This window comes from Galeopterus variegatus, unplaced genomic scaffold (genome assembly GCF_000696425.1).
Source record: "Galeopterus variegatus unplaced genomic scaffold, G_variegatus-3.0.2 Scaffold5762, whole genome shotgun sequence".
Lineage (NCBI taxonomy): Eukaryota > Metazoa > Chordata > Mammalia > Dermoptera > Cynocephalidae > Galeopterus > Galeopterus variegatus.
In genome coordinates this window covers 43,918-60,644 of record NW_007731873.1, presented here as the reverse complement: position 1 = coordinate 60,644, position 16,727 = coordinate 43,918, and the positions used below count along the sequence as shown (strand labels likewise).

The following is a 16,727-nucleotide window of genomic DNA, read 5'->3' as shown; positions in this document are numbered from 1 at the left end:
CGTTGCCAGGCCGCGGTGCGGGCGTGACACCGAGGGTTGCAATGCCGTTGCCGGTCCCCGGTGCGGGCGCAACACCGAGGGTTGCGATCCCGTTGCCAGTCCCCGGTGCGGGCGTGACACCGAGGGTTGCAATGCCGTTGCCGGTCCCCGGTACGGGCATGACACCGAGGGTTGCGATCTCATTACCGGTCAGTAAAAAAGACAAAAAGGAAAAAAAAAAAAAAAGTAGGGCCTCAAAAGCAGCAATATAAATGCCACACAAAGTCCGGAAGAGCTCACCAGTAAAAATACAGCAGGTGTAAATAAGAATAGATGTCTTGGATGAGCAAAATAGAGAATGGACAGAGAAAAATATTAGAGGCCAAGCTCAGTTCCACTATAAGTTAAAAACACATTTAGGAAGGGTCCATTAGGATAGACCACAAAAGAATAGTACTATCAAGAAATAGAATGGAATGTAACCATTAAAGAAGAGTGTGAGGGAAACTGAATAGGAGAAGTCTTAAGAAGCCTTTGGTACCTAGTCTCATAGCTAAATGCCTATTTTTTCTTGGCAGTATTGGACTAATCTCAATCTGGGTTCTATAACATGACAAACTACATGGCAGAATCAGATGTTATCATGCACCACAGGGAATATATTTTTCAGACTGCATCACAATTAATCAAAGTATCACCTGTGGTTGATTGCAATGATGTACCAAGTCAAGCACATGCCTTGGGAGCCCAAGTGGCTGCTGAGTTGACTACTCTGGCAGCAACATAAAGGACCCTGGTGTGGGCTGGATTCTTTTAAGTTCACTTGAGTGCTTACAAAAAGAAAATGACAAGTTCAGGTCCATTAGCTCTCAGCTCTGGTCACCATCTGAGAACCAGAGAGCTTCCATGACAGCTCTAAGAGGAACTCTTATTTTTTGTAGCTACGGGGCTGATATTACTGAAACAAATATACAAAATTTAGTTGTGTGGCTTGCTCAATTATAAACAACAGTTGAATTCAGTCTCACCAAATTTCTCATATGAAATTTAGGAAATTGGTAAAAAATGGGATTCTGAAACTTGAAATAGGAATATCTGGGCTGGCCAGTTAGCTCACTTGGGAAAGTGTGGTGCTGATAACAACAAGGTCAAGGGTTCAGATCCCAGTATTGGCCAGCCGCCCCCCAAAGAAACCCAAAGAAACAATAAAGAAATGGAGACATCTGGTTGGGCAATCTTAAACTCTCAAGTCATTCTGAGTCTCCCGTACCAGTGGAAGTAGCCTGCCCTCCAGTGCCTGAGGAAACTAGCCTTCCTCAGCTTGAAAGCCCTGTGACAACCTTGCCTGAAATAATGCCTTGAAAGGGATGTCCATTTTCCTCAAAACCTACCACAACTATCCCTTGTTGCCACTAGACCCATTACTAATATCAAACCTTTCAGCATGTTCCAGGGGGACAAGTACCCACAGAAGGAAATAACTAACACACCAAGAAAATTGTAAATGCTCATATGTATGTGAAGAAACCTGGGGGAGGTGTGTGGGAGTGGATTCTGAGGTTTTAGACCAAGGGAGGATGGAATGTAACACTGGATTAAGCCAAATTCACTGATGTGAGTGTTCTTCCTGGATTCCAGATTTAATGTGTATATGAAGCCTCTGGGAAGCACCAATGGGAAATCATAGTGCAAATCTCTAGGATTCTGGAGCAAATCTATGCCCTCTTCTGCAGGTAAATATTCTCCTTTTGAGAAGCAGCTTCTGGCTTGCTAATGGGCCTTGGTAGAGACTAAACATCTAACCATGGGACATCAGGTGATCATGAAGCCTAAGCTTCCCATCACGAACTGGGTGTCCTCTAAATGACCTAGCCATAAGGCTGGGGATGCATAGCAGTAATTGGTTATCAAATAAAAAGGATATATAAGAGACTAAGTTAAGAAATGTCTGGGGGATAAAAGTAAGTTGCAGGTGGCTCAGACTCCTTTGATGACACAAACTCTTCCTGCATTGATTCCTGCCCACTGATCTATGCCTATGGCCTCCTGGGGTGTTCGTTATGACCAGATAACTGAAGAAAAAAACTCAAGCCTGGTTTACAAATGGATCTGCACAATATGTTGGTACCACGTGAAGGTGGACAGCTGCAGCATTACAGGTCCACTCAGAGGATGTAGTGAAGGGCAGCAGTGAAGGAAAATCCTCCTAGGGGGCAGAATTCCATACAGTCTATTTGGCTGTCCAAAGTGAAAGATGGCCAGAAATATGGATCTATACTTATTCATGGACAATTGCCAATAGTCTGGCTGGATGATCAGGGACCTACAAAAACAGGATTGGTAGACTTATGACAACTAAATCTGAGGAAGAGGTATATGGACAGACCTCTGTGAATGGGCACAGGTTGTAGAGATATTTGTATCTTATGTGAATACCCACCAAATGGAATCTACCATGGAGGAATCTCTCAGTGATTAGATGGACAAAATGACAAACTCTATAGAAGTTAGCCTCTTTCCCCAGCCATCCAGTGGTTGCTCAATGGGCTCATGAACAAAGTGGCCACAGTGGCAGGAACAGAGGATATGTATGGAACCAACAACATGGACTTCCAATTACCAAGACTGAACTGGCTGGCACTACTGCTGAGGGTCTATACTGCCAATGGCAGAGACATCATTCCCCCTGGGAACTACGTTGATTACATTGGACTTATTACATCATGGAGGAAACAGAGACTTGTCTTCACAGGAATTAACTCATATTCTGGATATGGATTTGCGTTCCATGCTTATAACGCTTCTGTCAGCACTTTCACCCATGGATTCACAGAATGCCTTATCTAATGGTCAGGGCATTCCTCACAGCAATGTAATCTGATTTAAAATTCTTATCAGAGTATAAAGACAAAAAAAAAAAAAAAACTTGTGAAATATGCAACAAATGTGATATCTCAATAGATATGAAAATTAAAACAAGAAAATAAAACTCTGTATGTCTCTTATATATTTATATGCAAATACCACTTAAAGTAATTCTTAAAGAGACTATATTTGCCATGTGAGGTTAAGATTTGTCTCAACCAAAGAGAGATTTGGAGAAATGATAACACATCAGTATTTATACTTTTCTTTTTAATATTCCAGTGTTGAAATATTCCAAAGAAGAATAAGAGAAATATTGTACAAATTTAGATACTGCTTTTAAAAGAATTAAAATTGTGATATGAGTGATACAAATATATATGATGGAATTAAATATTTTGTCTATCTTTCTAAAATAATATTTTCTCATATGCAACATCATTTCAGTGAATTTCTAGCTCATTTTAAAATCTAAAAGTTTTAAAATTGTATTGACAACTTCTGTTTCTTCTGCTTTTGCAGAGTGGTTCCTCCATTGCCTCTCAACTCCAAATTCACCCTGTTAGACTGCTCTGTGAAAATGGATCTGGACCCTTTAAGTATTTTTCCTGTGTCAGTTGGCACTAAAGTTTGGCTGGTAGAAGACACTGGAGACACTACAGAGGAAAACGGTTTTGCCCCCTGGTTCCAATGTGCTCATTCACCAGTCTTCTGCAGAATGTACAGCTTCTCCAGCACCAGACTCCTAGCTTCTTGGGGCCCAGATTTTGCAATGCACTGGCCAGCATCTTTCCCCCAGTGTTCCCCCAACCCTCACCAGTGGTTTTGCAGCAAAGTGCCTCTGGCTCCTGAGGAATGAATAACTTCTCCAGCACCATACCCCTGTATAGCTCTGTTTCTCCAGTGCCCTCAGTGCACAGTGGCCAGCAGCTTCCCCTCGTACTCCCAACCCAGGCAATTTTGTGGCAAAGTGCCTCTGGTGAGGCATCAGAACTGTCTGATGAGACACCTGAACAGCTTTTCCTGGGCTTCCTGGAAAGCAGATTTCCAGCAAATTCGAGAGGATACATTTCCAGCAGCATGCACCACCACAGTGACACACTGCACGTCTACCATGCAAGGATTCATGGCTATGCCCTCTCCAACAGGGTGCTCTAGTGACCAAAGTTCTGACATTTTGAACATCAAAAGAATAATTTCAGTGGAGACTCCGAATCAGTGAAAATCCATGAGTCAATAATACCTCAAAAAGAGAAAGCCAGGAAAAATCAGTAATATTTTGGGCAGGTTTAAAATAAACCCTTATTTTGAAAATGGGAAATTTAAAAAGAATTAAGATTTATCCTATCTTTCTAGTAGGAATCCAGAAGAATGGCAAGTAATATACAAGGATACTTTTAAAAGTTCATGGAAAAATAGAATTAAAAGATAATACAAATCTTTCCATAAACTTTTTGAAGTACCCTTGTACATGTACAAGGAATGACAGAATTAGTAAAACATCATTTCGCAAACCATAATGAAATTATTGATTAAGGTAAGGATTATCAACTGGAGTTTAAAACAGGCAAAAATTCAATAGGAAATTGGACATTTGTCAAATAACAAGCTATCATCCCACAAATTATATTATACTACACAGGGAAAACAAACTATTAATGGAAGGATCAGACTGTCATCATGCAAATCCAGTGGTCAATCCTACTAGCATCACTAGTGGAAAGTCAACCAAAGAGTATAGGAGGTAGCATGAAGTACCTATGATGTGCTCTAGCCAAAAATGTTTGTTTGTTTCTTTGTTTTAATTAATCCATCAAGACTCTGAGTTTTTCTCAACCAGTATTCTGGGAAAGAATTAAGCACTATAGAAAATAATGAGTGACGGCCGGCCCGGTGGCACACTGCTACAGTGCGCCGCTTGGGAGCACAGCGGCGCTCCCGCCGAGGGTTCGGATCCCACATACAGACCGGTTCCCGCTCACTGGCTGAGCGAGGGGCGGGCCCAGCACCAAGGGTTGCAATCCCGTTGCCGGTCCCGGTCCGGTAAGGGTGCGACACTGAGGGTTGTGGTCCGTTGCCGGACACGAAAAAAGACAAAAAAAAATAATAATAATGAGTGACTATTTTCTCAATTATCATAAGAATGGTATAGAGCTAGTACCATTATTAATGCAGAGGAGAGAATTCATTACATACAATGGATGCCATAGGGCATTTAAGGTTTAATTCTCTTGAGGAACTCCTACTGAGAAGGGCAGCTTTAGCTATAACTTCTAATTAGAGGGAATACAGAGAACAGAAAAACAAGCTAAACGAAACAAAGAGGAAACAATCAGAAAATCCAGAAGGTAAGATAGTCTATACAACAACTGGCCCAATCTCTTTAACAAATCATATCATTTTGAAAAAGGAAGAAGATGGGGAACTGTGATTAAGAACCTGATACAAGGCATGGTTCTAGACTGGATATTAATTTGGGAAAACTCTGTAAAGGATATTTTAGGACCAACTGGGGAAATGTGAATATGCTCTGGGTATTTACAGGATGATATGAAAAAGCAGGGTGCAGAGGGTAGGTAGAATATAATCTCATTTGGGTTTTTAAAAACCTCTATATGTTCATAGAGGATATGTATTAAAGTGTTAAAAGTATGATCTCCAGGTAGTTTGCATATAACTTGCTTGTCTATATTTTCTAATTTTCTACAATACTATTTCTTTAAAATAAATAGCTAAGTGAAAAATTAAACATACAATTAACTTAAAAGTAATTTTCCAATGAACTTCTAACACCAAACCAAACATAATTTTAAACAAAGTTTTGTTTTTTCAAACAAAAAGATCTGTGAAACAAATACCTGAAAAATAATTTATAACCACATTACTGAGAAAACCAAGCCAGACTTTAAAGACCTAAAAATGAGATATGGGTAGATAATCAATTTAATACCATCTAGTTCAGGAACCAATAAACATTTTCTGTAAAGTGCCAGATAATAAACATTTTAGACTTTGCGGGTCACATGGTCTCTGTGAAAACTACTCAGTTCTGCTGATGTAGTTCAAAATAAAGGACACAGACAATATATAACTAAATGGGCATAACTGTGTTCCAATAAAAATTATTTGCAAAAACAGGCAAAAAACTTATGGTCCATGCACCATAAGTTTACCCACCCCTAGTCTATAGTATTAAAAATTCCAACTAAATAAAAGGGAACTAATCACATTTAATTCTTATAAAAAGAATATGGTATTAGCTAATCTACAATTGTGATACTGCTTAAAGGTCAAGTAAAGTCTCCTACCACCTCCATAACATAATTTCGTCTTTAAGAGAAGATACTTTCTTTAGTAAAGTAACTTTATATGCACTTCCCTCAGCATGGTTCTTCATCAACAGTCAACAGCTTGTAGCACAAAATGGTCGAAGAGCATGGGAAATATAATCAGAAGATCTGAGTTCAAATTCCGAATCAACACTAGTGTAACTCTAAAGCCCATTTCTCATTCACAGATTGGAAATAACATTACCCTCACAGAATTACATATAAATGCCAAAGTATTATCATTGCCAAATTTTGCAGAGAAAGTTATTTCACAATAATATAATTGGATTACAAAATAACCATCTTAGGCAGCAACTCAGTGTTTCAAACTTACCAACAGAGATACTACTGTACTAGAGTAGAAGGCCAAATCTTCTATAATTTCTGTGCGCCGGTTAGCTCCAATTCGTAAGGAACGACTATGTACTTCTTCAGGTAGCACTGTAAGGATCTCCAGCAAAAAAGGCAGAGAAGTTACATCATTGCTATATCTGGAAAAGAAAAGGGGGAGAGATATACAAGTTATTTAGAGCCAGAAAATATACAATCACATAAGATAACAGCCATCAGAATAACCTATGACAAAAAAAGAAGCATTCTTATTACTGTTAAGGGGGAGAAAAAAAATAAAATCTTTTATACATATGTATAATCTTTTGGAAAGGTATCTGAAAAGATATTCCAATCAGAATCTCAACTTGCATAATCTTTGACCCAGCAATTCCACTTTCAGCAATTTATCTTTCAGAAAAAACTCACATATACAGGCAAAGATAAGTATACAAAGATGTACACTACAGCATTTTTATAATAGAAAAAACAAGGGGAAAATATAAATGTCCTCCATAATTATACAGGATAAAAAGGGTTACAGTCATACAATGGAATATACATAGCCATTATACTGAAAATGATACCTACACTTCATAACATGAAAAGATGTCCACAATGTAGTAAGAGAAAAAAGTATATAAAACATATTAAATATGGGTGAACAAATACATAGACATATGTATATTAAAATATATATGCATTTACATATTTTAAAATGCTTAATGGAAAGTGTAGAATGATAAATAACCAGTCATTAATAAAAGTTTCTTTTTTCTTTTATTCCTTTTTGTCTTTTTTCGTGACCGGCTATGGATCGCAACCCTCAGTGTCGCGCCCGTACCGGGACCGGTAACTGTAGCAGTGTGCCACCGGGCCGGCCCATAAAAGTTTCTTATATAGGAAAAGGGAGAAAGGATGGTATTCACGTTGAACTTTGAAAGCTTCCATACTGTTAGAATTTTTTTCAAGGAGCATGTGTTAATTTTCTTAATAAAAATTTTCTTAAGAAAATTAACTATCCACATAAGGGCTTTAATGACACACTATAAACTGGAGGTAAAAAGGACATCCACTTTGTTCAAAAATAATTTCCCAACCAAATGCCAAACTGCAAGCAAATATCAAGATTATCAAGATTGTCGTGACCCAGGAGAAAATGCTTTATTCAAAGTAACAGGCTTCATGTATCTAAAAAGAATATTGTCCCTCTGATAGACATGAAACAAACCCCAATTAGTGAGAATGTATATTCATAACAACCTTCAATTTAATATAATCTTAAATACTATAACATCTTTACAAAATTGCTGATATGCCAGTTAGTGGGAGTGATCCACAAGACAATGAAAGACTTTGCTGCAGTTAATTCAAGAAGTGTGTGCGTGTAAATTGCATGGGTCTTTTACATCCCACCTGATATATTTCTGTAGTATTTAAATTTTAAATGAGTTTCTTTAATCTAACAAAGGTTAATAACACAATTCTGTTAAATGTTCAAGGAAACAGTCAAATGTCTAGCTATTGCAACAAATTTCTCTATGTAGATTAATGGTAATTCCAAATGCTAGCATACAGTCAATACAAATTACTTACTTTTCCACCAATGTTTGTACACATCCCTTCCAGGAAGGCATCTGTAGGGCAAGATCTGCTATTGCTAAAGCCAGCTGAATAAGAACGGAGATTAAATAAATGGAACAGATGAACAAATTACTATCAATATTAATTAGAAAAAGAAACTAAATCTTCCAAACAATATGACAAGTAAGACTGACCCTCCACCCCCCATTTCTTCCCAACTCAACAACAACTCTTCTGGTCTAGCTACAAATTGCTGGGATTTAAAAGTTAACCTTTAAAAATTAAAAACAAAACAAAACAAAAAAAAACCCAAACCAACCAACAAAAGAAGTCAAAGAATAGACTAGCTTTTCTTGAAAACATATCAATACTGCTTTTGATTTGCCAATACCATAGAATTTCAAAGATAGATAAATTATATTTTACCAAAAGGCCAAAGCTCCTGACAAAGTCAGACAAAGTCAGACCTCTGACTCAGTCCTCAAGTAATGGACTGTCATTTCCCTTCTCTTTCCATTTCTCATCATGAAGCCTTATGCAAAAGCCTCCTCTTCAAGGGCACTTCTGTGCCAGGCAGAGAACACATGTGAGTATGTATTCACGGAAGCTTCCAGTTTTTCTTTCTTTTTTTTTTTTTAAAGATGACCGGTAAGGGGATCTCAACCCTTGGCTTGGTGTTGTCAGCACCACGCTCAGCCAGTGAGCAAACCAGCCATCCCTATATAGGATCCGAACCCGTGGCCTTGGTGTTATCAGCACTGAACTCTACCGAGTGAGCCACGGGCCGGCCCCAGTTTTTCTTTCTAATGTACTTCCCTATCTTAGAGGGAAAAGCCAGATTCTCTAGTTCACTATTTCATTCATGAGACTTTTACTAGCCCATCAACTCAAAAAAGATTTTTTTTTTTTTTGTCTTTTTTTGTGACTGGTAAGGGGATCGCAAACCTTGGCTTGGTGTCGCCCACACCACGCTCAGCCAGTGAGCGCACCGGCCATTCCTACATAGGATCCAAACCCGGGGCAGGAGCGCCACTGCACTCCCAGCGCCGCACTCTCCGAGTGCGCCACGGGGGTCGGCCCAAAAAAGATTTTTTTTAAAGGTGACTACATAGACCTCTTACCCAGCATGATGCGGCATTTTTATCACCTGCAATTTTAACAGTAGGGGGCGCAAGAATGCCTGTGAAAACACACTCACTTTCCCCACTTTGGGTATTTATGTTGGTTGTAAACTAAACAAACTCTAAGATTAATACAAAACATTAAAATATTCACTTTCTGTCCATTTATAAGAATATAGCAATGCATCTATAATAAAGTTGTTAACATTACCTCACGTGGCCTCGCAATGTCAATCATAATAAACTTGATAAATCCAAATGGTCTTACAAATTTCCCAAATGAGAAGTACAGGATTTACCTGTGTTACAATGACAGGTGACAAGTCTTTCAAGTTCTGGATATGGGTTAGCAATGAGTCCCGTAAAGAGGCATGAGAGTCTGTGGGGAGCTCATAAAATGAGGTCTGAATCTTCATTTTCATGGTCTGGGCAGCAAAATAACATGATTCCACATCCTGTCGGATCTGTAACAATTGGTCTGAAATCTCCCAAGCATGAACCTGAAAGCGGATCAAAGATGTTTTAAAGAAGACTACTTTTCTAAGTAATTTTAATGCCATACAACCTCAATATATATATGAACATATTTAGACCAAAGCATAATGAAAGAAAAAACTGACAAGCTAAATTACCCACTAATTCAGCCAACTGCTCAACTACATTGATATAGGCCCTGTTCAATAAAGTATTACCTAAACTCTCTGTGACTCATTCTAGGACAGCAAGAGAGCTATCAATTTAATTAATAGATATAATCTTGCTGATTAGAATTATTAATTGTATAGAGGGGAAGGTATAATGAAAAATGCCCTGAAAGTTTCTACTAAAACTAAAATGTCACTGTATAACTTCCAACCCTAATCTATAGGATAGATGTCTCTTCTCTCAAAAAAGCTTTGTTCACTCTAACAATTGAATCTGGAAGCTGTTTCAATATATTTATGAATAGGAGAATTTATTTCATATCGGTCTCAGAAGGCCTACATTTCAATCTTTAGTTACTGATAAAATAGCAGAAAAACTATCCTGGCCCAAGTGAATATTCCACATAATTCAATTGTTTTTTTATGTGTTTATATACAGCAAAGTACTACATACGCTACTAAAATAATTTTCACAGGAGAATCTAAAGTGATCTGTAGAAAAAAATAAAAAGAACAAAAAGCATACAAACTCGTCTCTAAAAGCTAGTCAAGATTATAAAATGGAGTCCTATTTTGAAGATAACTTTGGAAACAAAATCTTGCAGTAAACAGTAAGCAACTAATTAATGACTGATAAATTCTAATCCAATTCTACAACAAATTGCCTCCTCATGGGAGAAGGCTAAAATGGACTGGCAATAATGGACTAAAAAAAAAATTTCAGTCTCAATTCAGGAATAGAACCAACTGTGAAGAGAGATCACTAGAGATTTTTCTAGTCAATTTCTTATGAAGGTAGAGCACTTCACAAGTAATACATAATTATCCTTTAAGATCTTTCCAAAGATAGATAAGCAGCAAGTCAAAATAATAAATGGCTTACAAAAGTTCCTAAAGTAAACTGAAAATAGAGACCCTGAATTTTACAATTACAGATTTACTGATATTATACTTAGCTTTCAATCAAAAAATAAGTTGTGGAAAGTAAGAATGAAACATTAACTTCCTTCCAGATATGGCATATTTTATTAATATTTTTGTACTTTTTACCCCTAGCAAAGTGTCTCAAATATACTCAACAAATGAATTAATGTATCACTAATAACACCAATTTTCTTTCCTCAAGTAAAAAATCTTCCAGCCAACAAAATTTTTAGCCATTCATTACCTAATCATAACCCAAGCACATCTACAATTTATGCCATCAAAATACCTTTATTTTACTCAAACTGATTTTTTTTAAATAGCTAAAACATTCTATGAAGCTTTGGAATCTGTACAAGTACCCTTATAAAAACAGACAGCAAAACCAAAACACTAATGGACATTCACAACAAAACTAGGTGTTGTCTAGTTATCTCCAAGGGTATCTCCAGGAACCCCAAAATATAAGAGGATGGGGACAAGCTAGTGACATCTATAAGACCTATGTGGTTTCAGCTTTAGTAAAAGCAGAAGAAGCAAAGAAGATATCTAATGGATCTAAGAATGGAGGAACATAAAAAGAGCCAATAAGTATTCACTGGAAAGTACAGGGAGCCAATTTGAGGACTGCAGTTGAAAATAGAAGACGTTTTGCCCAATCCAATAGGAGGTGAGTAGAAGAGGCCTATAAGGTGTGAGGGGGATGAAGAGTTGAGCCTCTACAAAACCTTACAACTGAGGAGCCAGAAAAGGGCACCAAACTCAGGAAAAACTGCTGTGAACAGAATCAAAATTATACAAGACAAGTACAGTAGAGATAAAGAAAAAGAGAGGGAGACAAAGTCAGGAAATCTCAGAAATCAATCACCATATTTGTAAACACTATCTGATAACAACAGAAAAGGACACTCCATGAAGTTGGAAATATTATCCTTAAGCAACCCTTCTTCTAAAAGTTTAAAAAAACTAATTTTACAAAAAAATCAGCAACTGAGGTCAGATGCCATCTATAGCTCTAGGGGAAAAAAGAGAATGGGCAGAGTAACAGCCCTATAAGAAACAGACCAGAAAAACAGATTTTAAAAAATAGCCTACTATTTCAAAATGAGCTAAAAGACATTAAGAAAATAATATGACATGGATGAAAAGACTTGTAAAGAAAATTTTCAGAAATTAGGTAAAGGAACTCAGGAAAAAAACAAAAATTGAAGGAAAAAATCCCTTCAGAGAGGAAGACTAAACTAGGAGGAATTTCACAAGTATGAGTAAACACAACAGATAATACCTTAAGAGAAAAAGAACGTGAAAAGTTTTTTAATTCAAAAAAGATATTAAGAAAGATAAAAAAGATTCAAGAGGAAGTTACAAATATTGAAGTTAGGCAAAGAAGATCTAAAATCTAGATAACAGGAGTCCCTGAAGAAGAAAATCAAAACAAGGAAACAACAATTATCAAAAACTGTAATTCAAAAAAATGATCCTGCAATTGGCAGGGTGGAGGGGGAAACATGAAACAACACATTGAAAGAGCTTATCATATACCTAAAGACCCACAACAACTAACATCAAGACATAATCTAGTAAAATTAATATACATCAGGAAAAAGAATAAAATAATTTGGGCATTAGATAAAAAGAATCAGTGACTATAATAAGGTGAAAAATTAAATTATCATCTACTTTGACTTGAACACTTTCATGGCAGAAGAAAATGGAATAACATGCTGAAGATATGCTAAAGAAGAAAATTTGATAAAGATGTTATATTCAGTCAAACTGACTTTTGACTATAAAGGCCACAGACTGTTACATGCAAGAATTCAGAGATTATCATTCCCATTAGCCCTTCCTAAACATTCAGCTTTAAAAAATGAATTTTTTACAACCAAACTGACTAGAGAGAACAAGTCATCAATATAAGGACAGGTGGTAAACATTAAAAATGTGGTTTACAAGGACAACTAAGAGCAAATGATTAAAAGGAAGAGAAATGGTATGTAATAGTTACATAATCAGATGGTACAGATATAGTATAATTATTACAGAATGGAGGACAATGGAGATAACATGCAAAAATAAATTCAACTGTTTTCAGTACACATATTGGTTTTGGTAGTGTTAGTATTATTAGTCTGAGGCTATTGCATGTTAATGTGGAATAAAGCAACTGAATAATTATGGATATTCTATCATCCTCTGTGTCCTTGACAACCTGGATTCTCATTAAGGAAGAAAGGAAATACTATACTAGATGTAATATAGAAAGGCTTAAGTTAAAAACCTTGTACTGCTGAATTTGAATTAAAAATATCTGTATAGGGCTGGCCCATGGCTCACTTGGGAGAGTGTGGTGCTGACAACACCAAGTCAAGGGTTAAGATCCCCTTACTGGTCATCTTTAAAAAAAAAAAAAATCTGTGTAAATTATTTTATCTTTAAATAAATATTATCTATATATCTATTTATATACCTCCTTATGTACACATGTAAACATATACATATATACAACATACATACACAAATATATGTATATATAATTTATATATATATTACATATAAACAGGTATGTCAAAAAGTTTGTGGCTATATATCTATTTATATACCTCCTTATGTACACATGTAAACATATACATATATACAACATAAATACACAAATATATGTATATATAATTTATATATATATTACATATAAACAGGTATGTCAAAAAGTTTGTGGAAAAACAGAATTAAAAGATAATATGGGGCCAGCCCGGTGGCGCACTCGGTAGAGTGCGGCGCTTGGGAGAGTGTCAGCGCTCCCGCCGAGGGTTCGGATCCCATATAGAGACCGGTCCGCTCTCCGGTTGAGCGCGGTGCGGGCGCGACACCGAGGGTTGCGATCCCGTTGCCAGTCGCGGTACGGGCGCGACACTGAGGGTTGCGATCCCGTTACCAGTCATGAAAAAAGACAAAAAAGGAAAAAAAAAAAAGATAATATGAATCATTCCATGAAGTTTTTTGAAGACCCCTCACATACATAAAATATAAATGATTCTCCAGCTTTAATCACAAAAAGACCTAAATACAATGTCTAACCCAGTTAACAATTTACATCCCTAGTGCCCACATTATGGTCTTTAAATTCATTTCCCACTAAAGGAAACCAGTACTTCTCGAAGAAATGGCAGATTCAGTCCAAGGAAGGAATCATACAAAATGACTCTATGATACATCTTGTTATACTGGATAGAACAAGCTATCTAAGACTACTAGAGCCAACTTAATGAAGCAACCACTGGCTAAAGACAGGACAATTTAGGATTTGGAAAGGGATTTAACAATCACATATACTGAAACCCATGAGAATTCATAAAGATAAAAAAGGGAAAAAAACTGGCCACCATAGGAGACGTGGTGACCATTATGATTAGACATAAACACATTATCTTAAAGAGAAGAATCAAGCATTTATCCTGGTTTTCCTACATAAAATGTACCACTAGATTACCTAACAGTAGAAGAGAAGAAGTGTTTTTTCATAAAAGTATTTCAGCAAATAAATAAAAAAGAACTGACAAATTTAGAATATCACCATTGTGTAACACACAAATGATTAATGGATCTAAGCACTGAGTAACAACATCAAATTACATCACAAAAAAATAATGGGGTAGATTAAAGATAGCTGCAAATTCAATGCTAACTTACACTGAAGGGTAGAATCTATTTCCCTTCCCCTTGAACCTAGTTCGGCCTTAGTAACTTGCTTAACTTATAGAATATATGGCAGAAGTGACATTCAGAGACTTCCAAAGTTGAGTCAAAAGAAGCTTTGGAGCTTCTGCCTCTATGTCTTGAACATTACTTTCTGAGGAAAGCCAACTACTCTGCAAGAACATAATACTATTCAGCTGGAGAGACAATGTGGAAGGGCCCTAAGACTACATGAAAAGTGAGAGGGGCCAGCTAAGTCCAATCTTCCAGCCATTCCTGCCAGAATGTCAGACATTTAAATGAGGCTGACTTAAGACCTCCAGACCAGCCCAACCACCAAATGGATGGCTCAAGGACCATAATTATCATCCACTGAGCCCTGCTCACATTCCTGACCTATAAAGTTATGAGATACAATAAAATGGTTTTTGTTTTAAGCTACTAAGTCTTGGGATAACTTGTGTCACAATAGTAATCAGAAGGGCCGGCCCGGTGGCGCACTGGAGAGTGCGCCGCTTGGGAGCACGGCGCCGCCGAGGGTTCGGATCCCATGTGGAGACCGGTTCCCTCACTCACTGGCTGAGCGCGGTGCGGGCGCAACACCGAGGGTTGCGATCCCGATGCTGGTCAGTAAAAAAGACAAAAAGGAAAAAAAAAATAGTAATCAGAAGACAGACAACCAAATGCTATATGCCTTCTGATGAAAGAACATTATACCACAATGACAAAGGGATCAAATCTGTGTCTCAGAAAGCCTCTGGATCTAGCTGCCAATTTGTAGTAAATACAAAAGAGAGTAGAGCTGCATCATGACAATGCAATCAGCAAAATCCAAAACTAAGGGCAAATGGCCCGTATTCCTCAACAGATAATCAATCTACAAAGAGAGAGAACCCACAGATTAAAAGACACTCAGGAAACATATTTAAAAAAACAAAAGAAAACAGCAAGACTCAAGTACAAAGTGTGGGAATGTCCACTGGGTGATAAAACTATAAAGAAACACAAAAAAAGGGATTACTACAAAAGGAGAGTGCTTAGTTTTAGGGAGAAGGAAGCAGTTATGTTAAATGGGGCACAAAGAAGCCTTCTGGGGCAGCCAGTAAAGTTCTGTTTCTTGACTTTCATGGTGGCTAAAAAGACATCCGCATATAGTAATTCAGTATGTTACACACTTGTATTGTGTGGCTTTCTGTGTTTAGAAAACAGAACAACAAAACCCCTATGTTGCCTATTAAATTGACCTATCTATAGGATGAAGCCTTTCTCCCAAGTGAAAACTGTGAACCCACCAGGTCAAGACCCTTGCAAAAAAAGTTCATTGTTTGTGCACTGCTGTGTTGTGCTTTAATCTGAATGGCAGAAACTAGCAAAAAATACCAACTGTATCATTCTTAGTTACCTATATTTCTTCTGATTTAAACATTTCTATCTCCTTAAACGTAGAGATCTTAAAAATGAAGGGCAGAATGAAAAAATAACACAAAACAAAACAAAACTATCTGCTTCTGAGAAAACTGGTTAACTTGTGGTTAGAAATGCAAAACTGATAAACTTGGGAGTAGGGATACAGGGAGACTTATTTTTCAAACACCTTTAACGATGTTTGAATATTTTTTTTAAATGTCCATTGGAAATGACTTTTTTTAAAAAAAGGGATTTGTACTCTTAATATGGAAAGATCTCCAAGATATACATTCTTTTTAAAAAGTGATACAGATCTTGTAAGATCCTTTTTGTAAAAATTTTTAGAAAGAGTAGCAAAGCTTTTTAACAACACACAGAAGTTAGTTTTATGCCCCATATGCTCCTTAACCTGAAGCTATCGTGCTCATCGTATTTACCAGGTGTTTCAGCTTTGGTTATAAAAGACTATCTGGTGTTATACCAATTCGCCAGTCAAAAACAACCAGAAAAGATTCACTGAATACCAAAATAAAAAGGACCAAAGCTACCAAGACAGGTAGAACAGATCCCAGAAAGAAGAAAATGGAAGAGCAGAAAGTTCAGTCCTGAATTTGGCTCCACTTTTCCCCTTAAGGCATTTGCTAATTTTAAAGTAGAAGACAAGAAGAAGCTGAGAAGCTGGAGAGCTCTGGACAGTTTCACAAGACTGAGAAAATGAAAACTGGAATTCAGGGCCCACCAAGGAAGAGGAACCTGGTAAATACTCCAAACTTTCAGCTGGGATGCAGTGAAAGGAACAAGAAATAACACCAGTCCTCAAAAAGACAAATTTGTCCATGATAAGAATAAGA

General features: G+C 37.0%; 1 protein-coding gene across 2 annotated transcripts in view; it reads right to left on the bottom strand.

Moving 5' to 3' along the window:
• The window catches only part of TNPO3 (transportin 3), an 86,628-nt gene that overhangs the window by 50,569 nt on the left and 19,332 nt on the right, over positions 1–16,727 (bottom strand). For both annotated transcript variants that reach the window (XM_008589929.1, XM_008589930.1), the window contains 3 exons: positions 9,508–9,708; positions 8,100–8,173; positions 6,508–6,664 (listed from right to left, as the gene is read on the bottom strand). In XM_008589929.1, the coding sequence (XP_008588151.1) occupies positions 6,508–6,664; positions 8,100–8,173; positions 9,508–9,708 (432 nt within the window). The remainder of the gene's footprint in view (positions 1–6,507; positions 6,665–8,099; positions 8,174–9,507; positions 9,709–16,727) is intronic.